The sequence below is a fragment of the Semicossyphus pulcher genome, unplaced genomic scaffold, assembly GCF_022749685.1.
Source record: "Semicossyphus pulcher isolate SPU_LCO1_2020_fin unplaced genomic scaffold, fSemPul1.0.p SCAF_22, whole genome shotgun sequence".
NCBI classification, from domain to species: Eukaryota; Metazoa; Chordata; class Actinopteri; order Labriformes; family Labridae; genus Semicossyphus; species Semicossyphus pulcher.
In genome coordinates, this window is record NW_027211696.1 from 12,454,828 (window position 1) to 12,479,192 (window position 24,365).

General features: G+C 45.1%; 1 protein-coding gene across 1 annotated transcript in view; it reads right to left on the bottom strand.

The window, feature by feature from the left end:
* Positions 1-361: 361 nt before the first annotated feature.
* ctif (CBP80/20-dependent translation initiation factor) overlaps positions 362-24,365 on the bottom strand; it is a 60,363-nt gene continuing 36,359 nt past the window's right edge. The window contains exons 9-14 of the mRNA XM_069673723.1: positions 20,864-20,944; positions 15,992-16,592; positions 13,679-13,978; positions 9,984-10,139; positions 3,873-3,926; positions 362-2,426 (exon numbers count right to left, since the gene is read on the bottom strand). Of these exons, the coding sequence (XP_069529824.1) occupies positions 2,199-2,426; positions 3,873-3,926; positions 9,984-10,139; positions 13,679-13,978; positions 15,992-16,592; positions 20,864-20,944 (1,420 nt within the window). The 3' untranslated portion in view covers positions 362-2,198. The remainder of the gene's footprint in view (positions 2,427-3,872; positions 3,927-9,983; positions 10,140-13,678; positions 13,979-15,991; positions 16,593-20,863; positions 20,945-24,365) is intronic.

The window sequence follows — 24,365 nt, forward strand, 5'->3', positions numbered from 1 at the left end:
AACCTAGAAATAAAATAAAGACGAACAGTAAAACAAATCACGTTGAAGCAGACGCACGCGTAGACACGATTATTTGCACCTCCAAAAACATTTAAAATCAGCCTCTCTCTTCTAACTCTTCTGGGTTGTGTTTCTACCACACAGGATCGTAATTCTTGATGCAAGACAGGAAATAATATAAAAACACTTAAAAACTGCCCACAGAGAGTCGATGGGGAACTAAGAACGTGTATGCATGTGCGTATGTGCATGATTACTCCCAAACGATAAGCTAGTTCCTGATAAAGATGCATGAAGGCCGACCTCTAAATCATCCCGCGTGTAACATCTCTGTTGCACTATCCCCCTCTATGTCGATGCATTTTAAATACTTGTAAATATACTGAATGCAGATTAATATATAGAGCCCATTTACAAATGGTACATGATTGGCTTGGTACGTCAATATCATAGTTCACACGTTAGCTTGGGATAAGGGTCCACATGACTAGCTAATGAGGTCACACAACAAGATTTCTTCTTTTCCTCATTGTCGTCTTCAGATACACAGGTTAATAGTTGTTTTCCTCAAAGAAACAAAAACAAGAAAACAAAAGCAAGATCAAGTACAGTCGATATTAAACACTTGCAAAATGTCCACCGCAAAGAATGGCTTGAGTAGGAGAACGTGTTCCGGGTTCTCCGTGTGCCATGCTCTTCTTTTTTTGTCATCACATCGATTATTTTTCTCTTCGGATGTGTGGTTTTTTTCTTCAGCAACAAAATGATGTAAATCAGTCCGACGTTTTAGTCCTTCTGAAACAAGGAAGCTCCTATAAAAATGTAGAATCGACAAGGCCACGGTCCATTGAAACATCCTACAATCCCTCACTATGCGCATACCGTTTCTCTCGCTACTGAGATTTCTTATTTTTACTCCACAAGCACTGAATCAAAGTCAAACCTTTGCTTTTTTTTTTCTGAAATGTTAAAGCAAATCTTCCCCAAACAGTGCAAAACAAATCACACCTGTGCAATAAGGCCTACTGCTAACACCTCATACGTACATTTATCGTAAAAACAAGACGGTGACGACAACAAAACACTAAATGATTAAAAAAATAATATATCAACAATGTGGTTAACAAAGCATGGACATGCACGGCTTAACAGAGGAGAAGAGACATTCCCCTGTAGGACAAAAACAAAAGAATTACCAGCACTGTCTGCTTTAATGCTTTTCTAATGCTGCCCCCACCCACAAGTGCTGCTGCCTCTGTGGGTGACACCAGCCCGAGCTCGGGGAGTCGGGGGGTGCCAGAGGGGGTGTGTCGTCTCACATGGGCTCAAGCAGCCATCTGCCGCCCTGCTCCAGCCAGCCTGATCCTTATCCCCGGCCCAGCCCGGCCCAGCAGGCCCGCTGTCTCATCCCCATAAAAAGGCTTCCTGCTGGGGGGTGTAGTGGTGGCGGTGATGATGGTGTTTGTGGGGGAGTCGGGGAGACAAAGGCAGGGAGGGAGGCGCTGTGGGAGCTGGGGAGCTCCCCTTTGACCTGGTCCCCTGGCCCGGCGGGGGCAGACGGCGCAGACAGACAGCACCGTGTCTGCTCCCTGCCTCCTCTTTTATCAGCCTCGCAGACCCCAGGGGCTGAGGGAGAGACAGAGGAAGGGGGGGAGGAGGAGAGAGACACAGAGAGAAGGGGAGGGTGGTGGGGCAAATGAGCACAATGAAGAGACTGACACGGACTACCCTGACCCCCTCCCCTCTGTCCTCCATTCATCTTTGGGTAGGGATCTCAGTATTCCCTGTGGGCATCCCTGCTGCCCTCTCCACCTCCCCCTCATTGGGTGACCCCTCTCTGCTCCTTTATCCCTCAGCCAGACGAGCTGCTGGACTCTGTGTGGCCAAGCACGCCCCTACTGGCTGCTTCTACATCACCGGTTCCTCGAATGTGTGTCAAATATGCTTTTCAGGGTTTGAACGCCACATGTAGTGTTGCCTGGGTGGCTCAGGCCGACCAGTACGGGCCGACTGCGGCAGTGGAGAAATGATTAATCCTATAATTAAGTTCAACACCCTCGTAAAGCTCACGTCGCTTTTATACTTTATTTACGTATAAAATCGACGTTTAATTTGTGTGTTTTGGTGAAACTGTACGATGCTTTCTCCAGACGTCACGGGGGGTGGGGTTGTCTCCTCTCCTCCCGAAGCAGCTGGCACTAGGCAGTGGTTGAGGTGGTGAGCTTTTGGATGGTTCGGTTGTAGTACTGGGTGGTGAGAGCCTCCAGTGGGCTCCAGCGGTGCGCGTGCAGCTCGATGACCTCCATGAGCAGCGAGCGGGTCAGCTGCGATTCGGCCGGACAGAGCATCTTGTCCCTGACGGCGGCGAGGAGCTCGATCATCATCTCCGGGAGCTGCTCCTCCAGGAGGCGGCCCATGCTCTGCAGCTGGTGGAGAGAAAAAGGAGGTGGAGAGAGGGTGTGAGGAGGCGGGGAAAGTGTGCGTGTGTGTGTGTCCCTTTTTTGGGAGCAAAACGCAACGTCTGGCACCTTGTTACTGTGGATACAGTTAGGCAGCAGAGGTTCACACAGCCTAAGGCCACAGAGCTGTGCGTGTGAGGCTGCTGGTAAGTGTGCAAAGGATGTGGTTGTGTTTTTGAGCACCATGTAGCCAACCAGAGCTCACCCGTTTTTGTTCTCTCTCTTCTCTTACTTTCATTTCATGTCTGGTGGGTGAGAGCTTTCTGCTCTTGTTCAATGAGATGGTTTATATTTCTGGTGTTTATATTTTGGATTTTGGACGAGCTTTTGATATTTTATATTTGCACTTTTGTTCTGCAACTGCTGCACAACAGAACACATAAAGTCTGATTTGATCTTAATCCATAATTCTGCTTAAATTCACCTTATTATTTAGAGCCCTCAGGACACTGCTGAGAATATCAAAGATATCTGTTAGAGATTGTTAAAAACACAGAACAAAGACGGCTCCGCTGAAATGAAACACGGGTTTTTATGTTTTAATAGGTGTGTTTTTATGTTGTTAGAATAAGTGTGTTGCATAAACTGTTCAGTTGTTTGACCATGTTTAATTTTGTTGTACAAATCAGCCTTATTTGCTTCAATCTAAAACCCCTTTCCCAACAAAAGTAGCATGTTGACGCAGGTTTTTCAGACCCGGGAAGACCATAGATAGCAATTGTCTCTTTTCCCATTGCCAGTGGAGTATACTCCTGTCGGTCTCTTTTCTGCTGCTTCACTGTCTGACGTCACGAACGCGCACGGAACAGGGTTAGTAAACAGTGAAGATGTTACTGTGGTTAGGTCTTTATTTTTAGCTATTACTCATTCAGTCTGTTTATCAAACTCGACAAATTTGGAATGATGTTTGAGCGTTGCTCGGACACAGACGGGGTGAATTTGTAGCTATGACAAGGAGTCGCAGAAGTTACCAACGGAGCATAGCATCGCGCCGGAAAGGGGGCGGAGATTCGCGGGTTTTGGGTTCCCATCAATGCCGATCGGAGCCGAGGCGATAATTACCCGGGTCTGAATGCCGATTGTAGCCTTTCCCACTAAGCAAAAAAGCCGAGTGTTAGTTGGTTTTTTGAACAGTGGGATTGTGGCTTGATTTAGAGCCCTCAGGACACTGCTTAGAATATCAAAGATGTGTTAGAGACTGTTAGAAAAACACAGAACAAAGACGGCTCCACTGAAATAAAACATGGGGTTTTTATGTTTTAATAGGTGTGTTTTTATGTTGTTAGAATAAGTGTCTTGTATAAACTGTTCACTGTGTTTGATTCTGTCGTTCATATCAGCCTTACTTGCTTTGATCAAAGACACAAAGACGAACACAATAAGCGTGTGTGTGCGTGTGTGCGTGGTCCATACCTCCATGGAACAGCAGAGCACCGCGTCTTCTTTGACATCTGTGGACTCTAACAGCTAAAGAGGGACACAAACAGACACTGTGTGAACATACTGAAACACTGCAAAGCAAAAAGCGGCACAAAATATATAATGAAGAGAAATCCAACTGTAGCGACATAAAGAAGTTGAGCGCAGTGAGTGGGCAACACAAGTCTAGCAGATATATTAATGTACGGTATCTGCATGTAGGCCACATGTGTGGGGGGATTAAGGGAGCGCACGTGTTTGTGTGAGTTAATCAGTTCACATAGAGAAGGAGAAGAGAAAAAGACCTAATCCTGATTGTAAATATTTCCTACGTACACATTTGAAATCTTGGAAGTCAACACGGCGAGCTTTCATCCTGGCGAGCGAGCGAACCATCACACATCAAGGCTCCCTTTATGCACGCTGTATATCCCCGTATACACACGCGCACAAATACTGTACACACACAGCGGAGGCCAAAAACAAACCGTGGAGCTGGTAAACATGCTAGCTGGCTTTTCCCCCCCGACAGTGGCCCCATGCGCAGATGGGCATACAACTGGTATTTCAAACAATGCAGGGAGGGCAGCGACAGGGGAGGCGGGACGACAGGCTGCTGGACTGTGAGTGTCAAGTGTCAGATTACAGCGGAGAGGAATTTGGTTAAATACTTCTTTTCCAGCTCCAAGGCTGTTTGTAAAGTGCGGCTTTGATTAAACCGAAGGAGGGAAGAGAGGGAGCAGGGAGGAACGGAGGGGGAGTTTCATGTCTAATTAAACCTTGGAAGTGTAGACCTGGTACACAATGTGCAATAACGAGGTATACGTGCAGGGTGCACGCACACAGGAGTGAGATCACTTATTGAATACACAAGAACTGAAGCTGTGGTTGTAACCTGAATTTCTGCAGATATTTTCAATCAGTGATGAACCTATAAAAAATCTGCAGCTCCTCTGCTTTAGAGCCAGTTTCAGCTCATCGTTTAGCCGTCCAAAACAAACCAAAACTCTACAGTTGTGGACTTAAAGAGGGGACGTCATGCTGTTTCACATTTTAAGACATATAATGTTACAATGTTGGACGTCCAGACTAAACCTGGGTGAAGTTTCAAATCTGTAGGTATGTTGGAGTAATCCCCAAGCTTCTCAGCTCAGTCTGCAGCCATGTTTCACACAGCGTTTTCTACTTTGTGACATCACAAAGTGCAGCCTGAGCAGGCAATGGCATCAGAGGAAAGTGGGCTTGTAGGGGCCGGGTTTCTTAAAGGGACAGAGCTGACTGTCGCCCCTCTATTGCATTGTATTTGACAGATTTATTTCTGTGTAACAGGTAAAAAAAAAAAACCTGATCATGACCTGCAACTAGCTTGGGCAACATAATGGAGCATTTAGCAGCTTAAAGGAGCAATTCGCCCCTGGAAAAAGCCACCGTCAGTCAAAGCTGGTGTTCTCTGTAATCTATAGAAGCAATAATGTTTGAAATTGTCGCCATAGCTGTGGAGGAAGTTGTACAAACAGCTCGTGGTTTAGCTCGTTCTACATTCCTACAACACCCAGCGTGCATTGCCTCTCTCCGAAAGGAACGGCCCAGCGAGAGACGCTGGAGTGAAATACTACTTCTTTCCAGTCAAGGACATTGATCCCTTCAGGCAATGGCTCAGAGCGGTACAGAATCGGAAATATGACGAGAATATACCTGTGGAAAAATCTTCCTGATGATTTTGAACGAGACATGACATCAGAGGCGGGCGTCATAGATTGAGGTAGTGTAGTTTAGCAAGCTCCCTGGCCTCGTGATGACGCGTTTTATGTAGTCTGGCGGAGGTTTTCCAGGGTCCATTGGAGAAGCGGATAGCGTCCTCCAAAGGCACAGAGCAGAATTGCATTTTTTTCTCTACCATAATGGCATGATAGGACTGGCCCTTTAAGAGCCAGATATATATCGCTCAAGAGGTGGTGGAGACCAAACACAGAGCGACAAGAGAATGCATATCGACTTAAATTCAGCAGGCGGAAAGAAACAAAGCAGGAAATGAATGATAGTGGTTCTCTGTACCTTGTGAATATGAACATATTGGGAACTCCACTTCCTGAAAGTACTCGGGACGAACGACACAGAGAGGAAGCTGCTTGTGGCTTTCTCCTGGCCGACCATCCAGACCATCCTAACATGCTGCATGTTAGTGTGGTATGCAGGCTGCTCTGCTGCAGACAAAAAAAAATGTTGCGGAAAAATCAGCAGGCTGCCCGCTGTCCTCCGGAGGACATCGCCGCCGCACGCTACCTGGCCAGAGCCACTTACATCATTCTCTACACAGCCCAGTCACCTCCTTTTTAAACTGTTGCCGGGATTTATGTGAGAAAGGGCGAGAGATGTAGCGGTGCTCCAGGGGACTAATGGAGCCCAACTACTTCATGCATACAAGCAAGAAAACTTTGACTGTTTCTCCATGGAGACAAACTAAAGCTTAAATGCATCTTCATAGCTGAAAAAGAAACATATATCCCCACTATCCGATGCTACTATCCACTTTCATTACCAGCTGGCCTGTTATTTCCACGCTGTAAGCTTAATGGTATTCCTCCTCTCATGCAGACGTCAGCTCCTCACTAAGCTTAGACGGGTGTGGTGACAGCGTGGCCGTTTGATGTGGGAACTCAAGTCTCATCGTTCCCGGAGCAGGAGAGCCGCGCGACAAGCGGGACTTCCTCATAATGAGTTCTCTGGGGAGTCCTGGGTGCCGTTTTCTTACTCAATACGTTTAAAACGGTCGAATGTATACTCATCCGTAATCAGCCCTCCTAACGGCTCTGTCGCTCTCACACCACAACATGCAGAAAAACACTGTCTGTCTCGCTCTGAAGCTAAAAACAGAGATCTGTGGTTAGTTACATCATCGCGAAACAAAGCCCACTGCGCAGGGAAACCTTTAGATTCCGTGTGATTTCCATTTACTGTATTTTCACTCATAAGACATCTGATCAGAAGTATAAATAAAGCAACAAAAAGTAGGGCAGCTGTGATCCTCCTGCAGCGCCGAATGGAAGAAACGCATCCAACATGACAACAACACCTTGACTGACTGAATGAAGGCAGCTGGAAAAACAGCATTATTCATTTAAATATCCTGCTGAGGCTTCATCACTCCTTCAGTTTGACTTCATTACTCAAACGCACGTATATTTGTATATGATGAAAACCTGTCGTCATGCTGCTGGCTACAAAGAGACGGGCTGTGCGAGAGCGGAGAGAAAACATGTCTCATCAGGATACTAATGACACGCAGAAGTTGAATTTATGATGACTTCAACTTTAAATTGGGTTTCCAATAGACGCATAGCAACAGGACCAGCACTTCCCTTAGTTACAGAATATTTCCCTATTTTTACTGCATCGGTTTCTTTACCGACTGCTTACCGACAGACAATGAAGCACACTTACAATTTAAAGTGACATCCGCGTGATGATAGTCCTAATAGACTGTTAGTTGTGAGTGTTTGACTATGATTGACTCTCACAGAGTGATACCAAAGCGCAGTATAAATAGCTCCTGAGGTCACCAGCAGACACAGTAGATGTGCTCACTGTCTGCAAACCAATATCCTGATGGAGGCCTCTTTGGGCCACATGCAGCTTCAATAAAAGATGGTTTTATCTGATCCTTCCAGCTACCTGATCCCTGCCCTCTGAATTTATACCACTGTTAGGCTGTTTTACATGATGAAAGAAACATTTCTTAGTTCCTTTTGTCTTTAATGCAAAGAGAATTTCTCATATTGACTGTGCAGCTCAGTACAGGCTGTGCTAAACACACTTAACCAGAGAAGATGCACTCAAACTGTTTAATGCACATGATGTTTGTCTCGTTCAGTGTCTAAAATTACACGAGTCTCGCCACAAAGTTTCTCAACAGCCTTTGTTACCACAGCAACAGGCTGCAACAGCAGAAAGTCCAATAAGTGTCAATGTGCACGTGGTTGAGGAATATGCAATCTACTTAAAGGGATAGTTCCGATTTTTTGAAGTGGGGTTGTATGAGGTACTACAAACGTGTGCTACGTGCAGTAGGTAACAGTCAGCACGGCCCCTGTTAGGAGAAGACGCTATCCACTTCTCTAATGGGTCCTGGAAAACCTCCGCCAGATGACGTAAACTACACTTCCTCAATCTAGGGCGCCCGCCTCCGATGTCATGTCTCGTCCAAAATCGTCAGGTTTGAAATGTAGACTGCAGACCTGAAGATTTTTTAGACGATCCACCGGTATATTCTCGTCGTACTTCGGTTTCTGTACCGCTCTGAGCCGTTGCCTGCAGCGAAAACGGTAGTCTTTCACTCCTGCGTCTCTCGCTGGGCCGTTCCTTTCAGCGTGAGGGGCGCAATGCACGCTGGGTGTTGTAGGAATGTAGAACGGGCGAAACCACGAGCTGTTTGTACAACTTTCTCCACAGCTATGGCGCCAACTTCAAATATCATTGCTTCTATCGCTTACAGAGAACACCAGCTTTGACTGACGGTGGCTTTTTCAAGGGGCGAACTGCTCCTTTAAGCTGCTAGATGCGCCATTATGTTGCCCAGCTAGTTGCAGGTGAAACACTGTCTCCTAACAGGCATACAGTGAGTTCATTGATTAGCTGTCTGGCCTGCAACATTACTGTTTTGGTTCAGTCTCACGGCTCACTACATGGTTAGCAACTAACTAGTGAACACAGTGAAGCATTTAGTCAGTAACTTTAGTCGCTCACATGTTTGAACAACTTCAAAGGACTGATGTTGCAAAATGTAAATGCATTATTAATATTTCTGTAAAGTGAGCATTGTTTGTTAGAACTGATTTTAAGTCGAGGCTCATCGTGCTCTTAGTAAAGGTTTATCTAACTTCATCTATGTGGCATTTACAGGAACACTGTCGGGCTGTTTGAGTCATGAATGGATGACATCACTCCTCATTAACTTGCTCTGTCTATATGTACAGCTGTCGTGTACACACTTCCTCACACACCTCTGTTGTTACCTAATCCTGTTCGGCTGGCTGCAACTACAGAGGAGAAAAATGCAAAATTCGCTACCACACACACGCACACAGACGGCAGGCATATATTCTTTCATATGCAAAACCGTTGGCCAGCGCATGTTATCGCACATAGCTTGTAGCTGGAAGCTGACGACTACATGTTACAACAGGAGTTTAGACAAAACAACAGACGGATAAAAATCAGCGGCAAAGGCTCTGAGACAAATTCACACGAACAAATGCTGTGGAATCGTTCTCAGGTGTGTTTCGATCAGCCTACATGTGATCCTACTGATGCTGCATGATGGAGGTGTGTTTGCGCGCCTCCTGACGCCGTACATCCACACCCTCGGCCAAGTTGTGGAGCCGTCTAACAAGCTGAGATAATGCCCGGGGCATACGCTCAGACAGGGTGTGGATGGCATTAGCGGTGTGTTGATTGTCGTGCTTGTTAGCGAGACACGGGGTGTGTTGAGTGCCAGACCGGCAGAGGTGCAGACGGAGCTGCAAGTGTACCTGGCACGTGCATGAAGCCTGCGATTACTTCTTCTCTAGCGCTCAATCTAAACATTAAAAACTACATTCCCTATGTCTCCCTAAGTCTCCCTCTTCTTCGTCTTTTCTCTGCTACCTGCCATGACTAAACTTCCTCTGCAGTAACCGTCGACCTGACCACAGTCTCCTCCGCTTCCTCTCACCTCTTTCTCCCACCCTCGCTTCCCCTTTCAGTATCCCAGCTGTCTTTAACCACTTCTGCATCGCCGTTCGTTTGCTGTTGCTACCCTGTATGGTTTCCATGGTGACCGAGGGAGTGCATGCAAGAGAGCATGACCAGCTGATGAGAACTGAACCCGGGGTCACGCGTTTTCCTGGAACTGATGGCGTCCCGACTGGTTGCACCAATAACTAAACCGCGCTGTGGTGTCTGCAGTCTAGACTCGGTCTGACCGAAAACAGGAAACACCGGCTGAGTGTGGTATCGATCTGATCGGAGAAGATCCGCAGACGCAGCTGTAGGCTTTTCCTCTCGCATCAATTTATTAACAAACCGTATTGGGGAAAAAAAAAAAAAGGCGTAGATGTGGATACAGACCTCTCGTAGGCAGGTGTAGATGGGACACACCAGCACCCTGAACGGCTCCCCGGAGCTGCTCCTCATGGTCCCAAACACCTCGCACAAGAAGGTGATGAAACCCAACCACCGCTCCACGTCCGACTGCTGGAGCTCCTCTCGACGGGCGAAGTCCCTCTGCGGGGGGGGGAAGAAAAACATTCACTTAAAAAAACACTGGAAACTACACTAAAACACGAGTCTGTGAAGCTTTTACAACAAGCTGTAGGTAGGCGGTGTGTGAGAGGATATTTGAGTGTTTCATAAATTCATCAGCAGTGCTGCTAATCACCATTAACATCTCTGCTATCTCTCTGATGGGACTTTTTGTAGGTGGCACACGTATTAACCTCCCGGCTTTAAGTGCTTAAAGCTAAAAAGCAGTTAAAAAAACACATTAAACAAATTCATGAATTTCTTTTATCTGCCAGAAGTAGATGAGAATATGTTAATGTGGGTTGAAGCTGAAGGTACTGAACTGTGTCAGTGCTGTAAAAGAGTTGGGGTTAATATGGGTTAATGCTTAATGCGCACTTGTAAAGATGTTATACGGCAGGTTAAACTGAAACTTTATTAACACGCTCTACTTCTCGTTTTTTTCCTGCCTGTTACCGAGGACCGGAGTGCACTGGAAACACAAGCGGATTATACACTCGCACAGCCACACTGAAGGCCCGCTGGTAGGCAGACATGCACAGAATATGCAGCTTTGAATGCATCCAACAGAAAACTGTCAAAAACAAACACTTCTCACACACCTCCGAGGACATCGCTGTGTATCTGACATCTAAACAACACGCCGGCAAAGAGACACATGCATGGGAAACAGACGAGCAGCAGAAAAGACGAGCTTACTGAAGTAAAGAAGATGATAAGGGAGGTTTTATAAGCAAGGCCACATTCTTTTCTCTGCTATGATAAATAAACAGCATCTTTCACAGGTAACAGTCTGGGTACGTTTTATCGAAGCCTCTGTCTTTTAATAAGCAGGGTGGTCACAGGCTAATTGCCCCCATATGAGATCCAGGGGTCTGGGAGCAGCTTCAGTAATGACAGCCTTCATGAGTCAAGTTGTGACATTTAAAATGTTTAAAAGCCAAAATGTCAAAGGCAAGGAGGGGGTCCGAGCTGGCCGGGAAAGGGAAATTAAAGTGAGGAGGAGGGACCACACGGCTGTTAAAAGGTGAGTGGGAGCAAAGAGAGCGCGTAAAAAGGGGGTAAAAGGATTAAAGAGCCAGTTCGCCAATTTTCAATCTCAGTCCTTTGGTGCTATGATGGTAGGAAATAAATGCAATGGAGGACGCTATCCGCTTCTCCAATGGGCCGTGGAAAATGTCCACCAGACTACGTGAAACGCGTCATCAGGCGGAGGCCAGGAAGCTCGCTAAACTACACTTCCTCAATCTAGGACGCCGCCTCTGATGTCATGTCTCGTTTAAAATCGTCAGGTTTGAAATGTAGACTGCAGACCTGAGACATTGTCTGCAGCGAAACGGTAGTATTTCACTCCAGCGTCTCTCGCTGGGCCGTTCCTTTCAGAGGGAGGGGCGCAATGCATGCTGGGTGTTGTAGGAATGTAGAATGGGGGAAACCACGAGCTGTTTCTCCACAGCTATGGCGCCAATTTGAAATATTGCTTCTATTGATTACAGAGAACACCAGCTTTGACTGACAGAGGCTTTTTCCAGGGGCGAACTGCTCCTTTAATAGCCCTTTGCCACCAAAATTAGCATGTTGACGCGTAAGTGGGAAGACCCACTTATAGATGCTGATTGTCTCTTTTCCCATTGAAAGTGAAGTATACTCCTGTCGGTGTCTTTTCTGCTGCATCACCATCTGACGTCACAAACGCGCAAGGAGTCAGACAAGGAGTCGCAGACATTACCGACGGAGCGTAGCATCACGCCGGAAAGGGGGCGGAGATTAGCGTGTTGACACGTTTTGTGTTTCCATCATTGCCGATCGAATGCCGATTGTAACCTTTCCCACTAAGCAAAAAAGCCGTGTGTTAGTGGGTTTTTTGACAAGTGGGAGAGCGGCTTAAAAATGAACATCTAAAGAAAGAGGTGTTTCAATGGAAAAACACAAATAGAAAGGAGGGAGGAGAAAGAAAAGTGTAGGAGTGCAGTCAAAAAGAGCATCCGTAGGAGAAGGAAACAGAAGTAGGAGGGATAAGAAGGAGACATAGCCACGCAGCAGCAGGGTCAACATAAAGACTTTGAAAGCCATCTGAAGGCAGCGTGCGTGTCTTGTTTGCCTACTTCAACACTGTCTGCAGCTTTCAGGAGGGAGCGAGGTTAGAAAGAGAGCGAGAGGGGAAGTATGCAGGGAGAGGTAGCGAGGCACTGGCCCGTGCCGTTCTGGGTGAGGGGAGGCGATAAGACGAGGGAGCGCGGTAATAGAGAGCTCATGAGGAACGGGGAGGGAGGGGGACGGAGAGAAATATACAACGGCCGGGAGGATGTTTTCATCAGGGGTGCAAGACTGGAACTGTGGCGTTAAGTGAAGGGGTGGAGGGTGAGAGGGGGGGCAGGTCTCTCTCTCCCCCTGGGTGTTTGGATTAGCTACTTTGCCCACTGACATTTACAACATCACACACGCAGCCGGCTCCCACCTGAAAGTGCTTTCTCGTAAAGCTGAGGTTGAATTAAACAGCAGAAGATCTTGTTCAAACATACAGTGAAAAAAGTTCAGACTTGAGGAACTGTAAGCGATTGAAGAATGACGCAACAGACTGAAAGAATGAAAGGTGGGTTTATCCAAAATATATATATATATTGCGAAGACTTCAGGGTCATCAGTCTGACACCATCTTTTCTGGTTAATCAATTGACTATAAAGTCTCAAAGATGTCATGGAGAGGTAAAAAACACCTTGCACAATCACCCAGTGCAAAAGGTTGACATCTTCAAAATTGAGTTTTTTGTCGGTCTAAATACAGAGATTATTAATTTTTGGTTTATAAAACACACAAAAGCAGAAGATTCCTCCATTTTAAATGTTGAAACAATAGAGAAGACTCACCTTTTACTTTTTAAATGACTTCAGTGATTCAATATTAAAACTGAACACAAACAAAAAATAAAAGTTTTCAGGCACGTCTAATGAGCTGCAGAACTTTGAACCCCTGTTTGGGTTTACAAGACTTTTTATCAAGCTAAAACGCCGTTATGAAATAGACCTTTTTTAGTTATACCCCTTTCCCAACGAAATTAGCATGTTGACGTGGGGTTTCAAACCCGGGAAGACCCGCTTATAGATGCCGATTGTCTCTTTTCCCATTGCCAGTGGAGTATACTCCTGTCGGTGTCTTTTCTGCTGTCTCGTCTGTTTATCAAACTCGGTGCCGACCAATTTGGAACGATGTTCGAGCGCTTCTTGGACGGAATTTGCAGCCGAGGTGACAAGGAGTCGCAGAAGTTACCGAGGAGCATAGCATCACGCTGGAAAGGGGGCGGAGATTAGCGTGTTGACACGTTTTATGTTCCCATCAATGCCGATCGGAGCCGAGGTGATAATTACCCGGGTCTTCTGCAGACTCATGTAACCCGGGTCTGAATGCCGATTGTAACCTTTCCCACTAAGCAGAAAGCTTCGTGTTAGCAGGTGTTAATGGGCTTTTTGACTAGTGGGAAAGCGGCTTTAGACTGGATGTCCCACAGGACTGCACCTCTCACCTGCAGCTGGTTGAGCAGCAGCGATCTGAACTTGGTCCCCTCCACCATGAACAGCGCCATCTTGTCGCACAGTTTGGCGGCCGTGGCGGCGAAGCTCCGGTCTGACACGGCTTTGGAGTAGATGGTGCTGACCACCTGAGCCAGCGTTTCCTCTGAGCGCGCCGAGCACTGCGCCTCCTCCATGAAGGACGCCAGCTGCTGCTCCACCCCTCTGCTGTTGCTCCTCATGCTGTTGAGGAGCTCCACTAGCCGGTCCATGTTCTGGGATCCGGAGCCTGAAGCCTCTACGCGGGCCTCCTCCTGAGGAGAGAAAGGGTAGGAGAAGAACTGTTAGTTTAAAGAGTGTATATCTATCATTGTTTGTGTGGTGACTTCTTGTGTAGCAGGTAGTCGTTCCTCCGACTAGAGCGTGTATATATGCAGTAAAATAGACTCAAGGCCGTTCAGGTTTAATTAATTGATAAACTGTTGGATGTATTTAATCTATTTACATTTTATATTTCATTGACACTGCCCGTCATGTTTCAAATGTGTTCATTTGAATACATTTTAAACTGCAAGCTGTTAAGCACTGTTCATTATATAAAAGTGATTCTTGTTTCAATATTACATCAGGTTTTACTTTAAAGTTATAATCCCAAAGATCTCAGTTTTGTTCTCTTTGGCAGCACCTATGGTGATAAACGGTAATTGCTGGAGCACACGTCCCAGATATCCAGACAGTGACGCGTGTGTGACGTCCACGGTTGGCTCCGGTTGTAACTCTTGATTTTCCTCACTGACTTTCCTTTTTAGACTGTTTGCCTTCATCTGAGCGTCGAATTTCTTTCTCTATCTTTAGATTTTCACTTATTTTTGAAGTTGTATCTGTAGTCATCCATCTTTTCTGTGTTTGTTCAGCCATCGTAGATTTCGCTTAGCTCCGCCTACCTCCTCTGGCAGACCAACCACTGCTGGGTGATGGAAAACGCGTCACTAACTGGGCGCTGCTTGTGATTTATTTCTGCAAAAGTTGCACAAGACACCCAGTCTGTTATACTGCAAATGTAAAGGCTTTCATCAGTGGGCCATAGTTTCTATCACCTTTGTGTTACCTCATTCAGCGATAGAGACTTAACAGACATTTATTTAAATGAAAATCAAAAGACCCAAACTATCCCTTTAAGGTTGATTTGGACAAGTTTGCATTTCTCATATTATCACTTGGGAAAGCAGAAAGCATTGCTGTTTCAGACACGTATCGTTAACCTCAACCATTATTAAGTAACATTTTTCAAATGACGTTCAGTTACCTAACGGAACAGATTATCAAATACCTTTGGCTTTGTTCTTTCACAACCAATTGAACACTTATTGCTTCTACTTCCCCTTTAAAGAACCCTCAGTTGCAACATGTAACATTCAGCTGAAACAGCTGACTCACTGTGAGCAGATTTTTTTAAATCACATTGTAATTTATTTGAGTTACTCCACAGTCTTTACACATACACAGTGGCAGCTGCACAAGTTACCCCCGCAGTACTCCTAGTTAGTAACCTCTGATGTTGCTTGACACTCACTTAGCTCTCATGTATATCAAATTGAGATGAAACCCAATAATTTGTTTGTAACATGTAACTTTTTAGATCCTATGTGGCGCAAAAAAAGGAAACATGTTGACAGAGAAAGCACTTCCTGTCACAAGATATTCATCATTATGTATATCTTGAAACTTTAAGCTGAAGCCCCCTGCTCTGCCTGTAAACTATGGAACAATACTGCTTAAATAACTTTAATTACACGTTTAGCTGTAGTTCAGTTCATCTTCATCAAGATGAAATCATCTCCTACACTGTATCTGTCGATTCTCTGGTGTCAGTGAGGATCTGTTTATGAATTCCTGCCTCGCTGCCTGCTGGGGAGTCCCGTGCTGTCAAATCAAACCCTCCCTGGTGGTAATGAGTTCGCTGTAGAGAGAGAGGACGCTGAGAGCAGCATCACAGTTGGCTGACTTGCCAGTTTAGTGCACACGGTGGAAAACATCAAAAACTGTTAAGCTAATGCTGCTTTAGTTTCTTCACCTCCTTAGTGAGAACATGTTCTCCCTCCCTGCCCGTCTGGGTGTGTCGCTGTGAATGCTAAACAACTGAGCAGATGAATGACTAAAGGCGGGCAGCGTTGGAAGAGTGTGTGTATATTAAAGGCAATGTAGGTGTGTGTGTGTGAAAATAATGAATGTAATTAAAAGACTAAAAGGTAGCGTGTGTGTACACATACACATTAGTCCTGATTGGCTTAATGCTGACTGACAGGCACTAAGCAGCTTTCCAGTACCTTGTCCTTTAGTCTCCTCCTCAGCCGCTCCTTTGACGACTGCAGCAAGCTGATTTTGGGCCGCTCCGACTGGCCCTCACTCGCCTTCCCACTTCTTGGTGGGTTGGGAGATTCCTTACTACCTGTCAGATCCGGGAAAGCGTTTGTACGGGGCGTGGACTCGGATTTGGGTGACTCATTGGGACTCTTACTCCTGCAGTCTTGAGGTGACCTGAACTCGTCACTTGGTTTTACATTCTCAGTCTCTTTGGTTGTTCTCGGAGGTACTCCTCTGTCGCCGGGAGCGTTTGACTGTCCGTGCCCCTGACCTTTCTGATTGTGGTGCCAACGCCGGTTCTGGCTATAACCGTGATGAGGGGCTCCCCCTTGGCGCTGCCCATGTCCTCCTTGATACTGGCGAGGCGGCCGACCAGCGCTGCTGTTTCTGTTATCGCCCAGTTCTTGTAGATTCTGCTGCTGTTGGTTTGGAGACTGTTGTTGGGGTTGATCCCTCTGGTGCTGCGGGGACTGTTGCTGTATGAGCTGAGTTTGGTTCTTTCCTCCTCCGCCTCCGCCTCCGCCTCCTCCTCCTCCTCCTCCTCCCTGAGGCCGCTGCTGTCTCCTGGAATGACAACAGGTTGCATTTAGTTACATTGTGATGCTGCAGCAGCTGGCTTGTAGCTTAGAACTGCTCTGCTTCACTCTGACTGTCTATCTATGTCCCACTGGGACCATGATGGTCTACAGCCTCCTTCCTCAGCCCTCAAAACTAACTATATCTTAAAAAGGTTCCCCTTCCTGTTTGTCATCTTCCCCTCCTTATCTAGTCACAGTGACAAACCAATGCTCCTCTGTAATATCACTTTAACAATTCACATCCAGACACAAACATTAACCTAATCCACTGATACTAATACTAAAAATTCAAACGCCTGATGCCTGCTTACATGTGGCCGCACAGTGTTTCTGTGTTTCCCTGTCCCGCATAGCTCAGTCCTGCTGCTGCTCTGGCTCTGGGCTTGACAAGCCGCTGACATATGGTCCAGGGGATTAGTCACCCTGGCACCTAGGAGGCAGCCTATTATCTGCCTGAGCCTGTGAACCCGCAAAAAAACACTCAACCAGCAGCGGCTAGCACAACTTGTTCAGCACTTTTGGGACCATGAAAATGTGCATGACGTGTATTAATGTCCGATTTGATCAGGAGCAAATGAAGGTCTCTTTCAGCAATCTATAAATTAACACGACTTCTTTATATGGAGAGGTTCACTACTCATCAATTACAGATTGTAGTTCAAAGCTACTGGTGTTGTAAAATGTATTTTGAGGAACAATAAAGGAACAATATATAATATATTTACTGGACAATGTCATCAGAGATTAAGGAATCATGCTTAATTGAAGTTCTGGCTTCTCTGACAACAATGCGGCTGCCAGTATATTCTCCTCCTGAAATTTCCATCCCGGTGCGTCTGTGTGTTTTGGCCCGCGTGATCCCGCCCACTGCCCATTTCGTCACCTCGGGTTGCCAGATATGAAACAAACTGGCGCACAGGACTCGTTGCTTGTCATTGTCAAAGCGCATGTCTTGCGCTCAAGTAGATTTAGTGTCCTCAACCTGGCAACCCAGGTGCGTGAGTGTGGAGTAAGTGAGAGAGACAGGAAGTGAGTGTGCGCACGAGTTACGAGTGAACGGGGATCGGAGCGGATCAGCGGAGTGTTATCGGTAACTGAAAATAACAGAACTACTGTACAGTAAGGCTGTGTGTGTGATGAAGCCACACACTCCTCAAGACTGAAGCTGCGCCCCCGTGTCTCACTTCCGGCTCGCTGCTGTGTGTGTAAAGTGACGGGAGTTAGCCACGAAGCTAGCGGCAGCTTCGGCCCTGGGGCAGACGGGTTAGTCTCCCGTGTGCTTTCCGACCACGGTCGGAACGCTGAAGCAGGAAAGGCTAACATTCGAATGGGGGGGGACAACGACAACGCTCTTCAATATTTTGAATTTGGACTGCAGTACCCTTTTTTGATGCTAGCTGTTAAATAAACAAAAGCGGAATGTAAGAGGCCGACAAACCAGCCAAACTAGCCAGCCAAACTCAAAAATGTACTTCACGAAGTAGACCAAAGGAAAACGCCCTAAAACTCGTACAGAAATTCAGCCCCTATTTTTTTAAATAACTTTTAAGTTAATAAAATGAGAGTAGAGAACATATGAACTTTTACTTTTTAGTTCAAATGTAAAAGCACAGGACAAAGACATTGAATCATGACTTTAGAATTGGCCTAAAACATTTTCAGGTTACAAGTGTCCATGCAGAGGAGGGCTCTGAAAACTACAACGGTACAAAAGACCCCAGACTCAAGCTTAAATGACTTCTTCATTATGAAGAGTTGAAAAACATCCATGCGGTGGTGAAAGCCTGCGTGAGTTCACGAGTGCCAAGACAGAAATGTGGGTTTCATCCTTCCTCACAAAAGCTTTCCCTTGAACGTTTGAATACGTCAACCCTTCAAAAGCTTGATTTCTAGACCAAATTATGAAAGAATAATTAAATTGCCAGACATATTTCAGGCTGTTTCACAAAAGAATATAAAGTGTAAAGTGTGGGACTATCACAGGAACAACCTTGGACATGTTCTTTGAGCTTGAAAGAAATGTAATATTGCTCGGTGCAGGTCAGAGAGATTCAAGCTGAAATTTAGGCAGATGCAGCACCCATGCAGGGCGCAGGTGTTAGATTTTATTGTAGAAGTTGAATCGAATATTTAAAAAGTGGAAAGTTTGGAGGCCATCTTTTGTGATATTGTTGTACTGGATAATATTCTAAATGTCACATTCAGACGGGTAAGAAATTAAAAACTTACATCAATTAGAGTGAGAAACATCACAGATCTATTTTCTTAGTACGGTCTGGTTTAACTCAGCGGCTGCAAATCAAGTGGTGCATAATCAATAAAGAAATGGGGGTGATGTCGTCCAGAATAACAATGTGTTCCAAGCATAGGAATCTCAACCTAAGACAACACCTTTGTGAGTCTTATGCAAGAGATGGGCCTGGTTCAAGACCTCCAAATCACGCTTGTTGTTCCCATCTTGGTCGACAGTGTTTCCTTCGGTTGGAGAAACAGTGAACAATCGGGGAAGGGACATTATCTTGCAGTATCTCTAGTTACAGAGCTACAATAAGCTACATCCAGATGCTACATTGAGAAGAATGTCGATCTGTAATGACAGAAAACTTTCTACATTGTGGTTCCGCCTCATCGCCGTAACGAAGCTCCGCCGTCATGCAGCCTTTTCCATTTTGAATTGGACCAAGCAAAACGTGCACGAGGTGTAAACAAACAGCGCGTGCTTCAAATACACACACACGGCGCCGTTCCACCCTGCTGGCTCCGCTGTTTACACACACACCGTTTTCGCCTCTGTTACTACCTCCGATGCCGGCTCAGAGGTGGAACGACTTCTGTGCGTTTTACATAGAAGTTGTGACGTAACGGAGGCGTAATAATCCCACCTTGAACTGGCGGTGTAAAAAGGGGCTACTGTTTCTGATATTGACATGTTTCAGGAGATGCATCTAATATTCAACAAATAGAAAATTAACTTCAGATAATTTTTATTCAACTGATCAATTTTTTTTCAAGGGAATATGGCATCAATTAAATGGCTTAAAGTGAGGATTTGCTGTTAATTCTCTGATCATTGGGTTTCAGACTGTTAAACTTAAAAAAAAAACTTTAAGACGTCAAAAAGCAGTAAATAATCTGCAGTGAAAATTAGTTGAAGCCCTCGTTAGTTTTCCCCTAAACATCATCTATATGTGTGTGTATGTTACAGAGAGGGTGAGCGTGTCCAACTGTATTTATAGTCGTTTTTTTGCGAGGGGGTGTGTGTTCATTTGGATGATGTGTCGCCCGGCCTCTCTGCTCCACTCTCTCTGGGAGCTTTGGAGAAAGTTCATCTCGTTACTGCTGCGCCAAGCAGCCTGCCTCCAACTCCAATCAAATGTTTGCAGCATCGTTCTTAGTCATATGCTCATCAGCCTGACACAAGTTAGAATCACAGAAGTTAACTAAGCTCTTCTAACGCACACTGATTAGAGACCGCTGTCCTGTCAGGCGTCGACAGCCTTCAATGTCTTCTGCAAACCTTTCATCTCTACACAGCTGCTTATCAAAGTTTGTATTTTGTAACCTGTGTTTCTCCTCATCATAAAAGTATAATAGCTTAACGTTGACTGGCAGAAATCGTGAGATCTCATTTAATGCGACTGCAGACGGTGAGATTTCATAATCTTCCGCAAAGCCGCAGCCCGCTCAGAGACTCTCTCTCCCTCCATCAGACGCACACGTTCACTCATCAGATGATTAATTTGATCTCTGCACTCGCTGTTAGTTTAGGCTCAGCTCTGATAAGCTCTTCTCCTGATCCGCTGCTGATGCGGGGAGGTGAAAGTGAGACAGTAATAAAATGTTAATCATATTTAATGACTGCGAGATCCGCGGTAGCCGGAGTGTTGCTCAGGATTGACCGTGCAGGGAGATGTTTGCGTTGAGGATAAATGATGGGGCCGCTGATGAAATTTCATCCGACGATGTCTCGTTACTTAGAAACAGGTCGTGTGTGGCGATCAATCATCTAATCAAATGAGAAACGGCTTTTTCGTGGTTAAGGTGATGAATCTTGTTACGTTATTATATTAATCAGATCTTAATGAGGGTTTGATGTTTCCTGGCTGGGTCCCCCATTTTAAAATGCCTCTACTTTTATAATAAGTACTTTTTATTTTCAGGTTTTCACACAGTTAAAAAAAAACAAGAGAAGCAGTTGTATTCTTGGAAAGTGGAAAGGTCCCATCTGGATCTGTCCTACTGTATGTTGTCACTGACCTGGCTGAGACTCGTCGCTTTCCCCCGGGGCAAGTAGGCAGAAGTATGGTTAACTGGTCTCGGATGAATTGATCATTCGCTCTAAAAGCAGGAGAGGAAGGTGTGCCACAGTGCAGGCGATTGGAAGGATGAAGAGTGCAGCAAAGTGGCAGAACAATTTGTAGGAAAATGGCGGGGTCATTTTTATAGAAAGCGTAAAGCAGGAACGGAAGATAAAAGGGGGCAAAAAAAAGCAAGGAAGCAAAAAGGGGAAACAAACAAAAAACTACAGGTTGGTAACTATGTCATTCAAACAACATGCATAGAACTACAAGAAGTGGCAACTAAAAAGGTGAAATGAATTTGCAGATATGATCATTGGAGGAGGGAGGATGCGGAGGATCGATCACGGCTGTTGCTGTGGATGTGTGGATGGAGAACTCGTGGACCCGTTGGAGCATTGGTTGACCCAGACTAGCGAATCGATCAGCCCGGGGGAGGAGAAGCCTGCAGGCTCGACGGTCAATAACCCGTCCAGAGCTTCATACAGACACACAACACACGGGTTTAATGGACTGTTGGGGGGGACAGGTTTTTGGCTGCCTGTCTGCACATTTGCATTTCTCTCACTCTTAGTTTGTTTGGTTTTAATATTCAAAATCAAAACTCAGGAACATATTGAATGTGTGTGCATACATGCATGCATAAATTGGAGATCACAGTCAATAACTCTGAGTCATCATGGCCAGAGGATAGAAGCAGAGAAGCAGGCGGATTATAGTAGGTGCAGAGAAACAAGCCAACCTGCGATGTGCTTTTACTTGAATGCATAAATACATGTAACATCTTGATCATAAGACAGTAGGAATGGAGTCACAAAAACTCTTAAGAAATATCCGTATAAACCCTAACTGCAACGATTAGGCAAGTAGTTTATCAGTACTACTGTGGAGGCAGCTAAATGTATGCGCCATGTATCGTATTGTGTTGTGACGTATCATATTGTGTTGTGTCTTATCATATCGTGTTGTGATGTATAAAATCGTATCGTGTTGTGATGTATTGTATCGTATCGTATTGTGTTGTTACGTATCATATCGTATTGTGATTTGACGTATCGTATCGTGACGCATCATATTGTGTTGTGATGTATCGTATCGTGACATATCATATCGTATCGTGACATATCATATCGTAGCGTGTTGTGATGTATCGTATCGTGACATATCATATCGTAGCGTGTTGTGATGTATCGTATCGTGACGTATCATATCTTATCGTGTTGTGATGTATCAAATCGTGTTGTGACGTATCATGTTGTGTCGTGACATATCATATTGCATCGTGTCGTATCGTGTTGTGACCTATTCTATCGTGTTGTGACGTATCGTATCGTGACGTATCATATCGTACCATGTTGTGACATGTCGTGTAGTATCGTGTGGTGTCGCATTGTGACATATCGCATCATATCGTGTGGTGTCGTATCGTGTTGTGACGCATCAGATCATATTGTTTTGTATCATATCGTATCGCAGAGTATCTTTTTTGATATTCAAGTAGAAATTTCAAGCATTTGCAGGTTTCAGCAGGTTTTCATTCCCTTGTTTGTTCAGTTCATCACTTTTGAAATGTGGCAATCAGATGCTTCCATTGTAAGCCTAACTTGTAGCAGGACAGGCAGATTAAAGTCTGAACATGTAAAAGCTCCTTCACAATGAACAGATCTCTCTCTAAGAGCAGCAAAAAGGGAAGAAGAAGGAGCGTATTAGCGCCTTCTCTGCCCCTGTGCTGTTTTGGAACGGAGAGCAGTAAGCAGCACATTCCAGTAAATCACAACTAATTTCAGCCCTGCTTGACGTGCATACTAAAGTAGAAACACATGCACTACCTCCCCTTTCTGTTCCTTCCTGCCACAGCCAGCCTACACTTTTCCTTTACTCAATCTCACAGTCTCGCTCCGATTCTCATTCTCGTGCTCTTATTAAACACAACAACGCTCATGCTTTGCAGATACAGCGAAATTATCAATATTTATCTTCATACTTGATCACAAAAAACACAAACTATAAGATTATCCGTTTTCACTACAATGAATATTCATGGCTGCATGCTGTTGGTTGTGTTCTGTCAGGAGACTCAAGACGATATCGGCATAAGAGGATTAGCAGGTTTGTTAGACAAACGCATGCAGTTAATGTATTTGATAAGCAAACATGCAAAGCTCCATAAGGCACAGCTGCAGCGGGCTTTGTCTTTATCATTTGGCAACTCTCTGCTGCATTAACACACACATTTCACACTTTCACGCCGAGCCACAGCCACATTTGATTTTCACATTGACCCTTTACATCGTGTATTTTTCCAAGGTCCTTGTAAAGGTGCATAAAAGCCTTCCTAACCACTAATTCTACCCTTACCTTGCTAAACTCTGGTACCCTGCTCTACAGGGCGGCTCCTGCTATAGGGAGAATAATAACAATAATAATAAGTCTTTTATTGTACAGGACATGGCGTGCTGAATTCTGAAACACTCATATTTGTTGTATATGTTATTCTTCTTCTAGTTTTTATGTGTAATATTATGTTGTTACGCTTGCCATGTTTGTCAGAGTTGAACTGCAACTTTCTTTTAATGTCTAATCTTCTTTTCCTCTGTTTGATGTCTCCTTTGACATTTTTCCTCCCCACCCTCATCCTGCATTCTTCATCTCTGCAGTGGCAACGCATTTGGTCAGCCTGTACAATGCTTGTCTTTGGCTTAAAGAGGCATAAGGTTCATATGCTTTCCTAAGCTGGTTGTATCCAAAAACATAACCACAATAGAATGCTAATACTTTACAATGCTAATGTAGGGTTCACATGAAAGCCTGGTCTAATCAACAGCATGCACTCAGAGCTGAAGCAAGTTTAGGTTTGCAGGAAAAGATTGCTGCAGACATTTTCAGTCAAAAGTCATCAAATGGAACATTTTAAGTCTGATGAGGCGCAACTCTTTAAATTTTCCAGCATTAGGAATCCATATTTCTTTGTCCTGCCAGGCAGTGTTTTGTTATGCAATATTATGTTTCACATTTTTCCTATTCAGTTTTAATAAAAAGGTTTGGCTGGAGTGTTTTAGGAGGGGAAGTCATGAAGGGCAGTACTTTCTTTTGCAGTCCTTGGACTTCGAATCAATTTGGTATGCTCAGAAGCAAGCCATGCCCCGGCCCAAATCTTTGGTTGATGTGCAGCTGACCCTGTGGAAGTCACTATTACGGTGAAGCACCACCTGAATATTTCTGCAGAACTGTGTGACTATTTCACGATAAGATCGAGCTGCAGCCTTCGACTTTTCGGCCACACTTTTAACTTCCTTTTCAAAACACGCATACACAAGACTTATATAGACGCACGTGGGTTAAACTTGCCCTTAAAATACAGCTTAAAGAGCTGATCGAGTGCGCTTCGAATAAAGCAGGGAGGTCTTTTGTTAATATTAAAGGCTGTAATCGAAGCACACCGCTGCTAGTCCAACTTTATA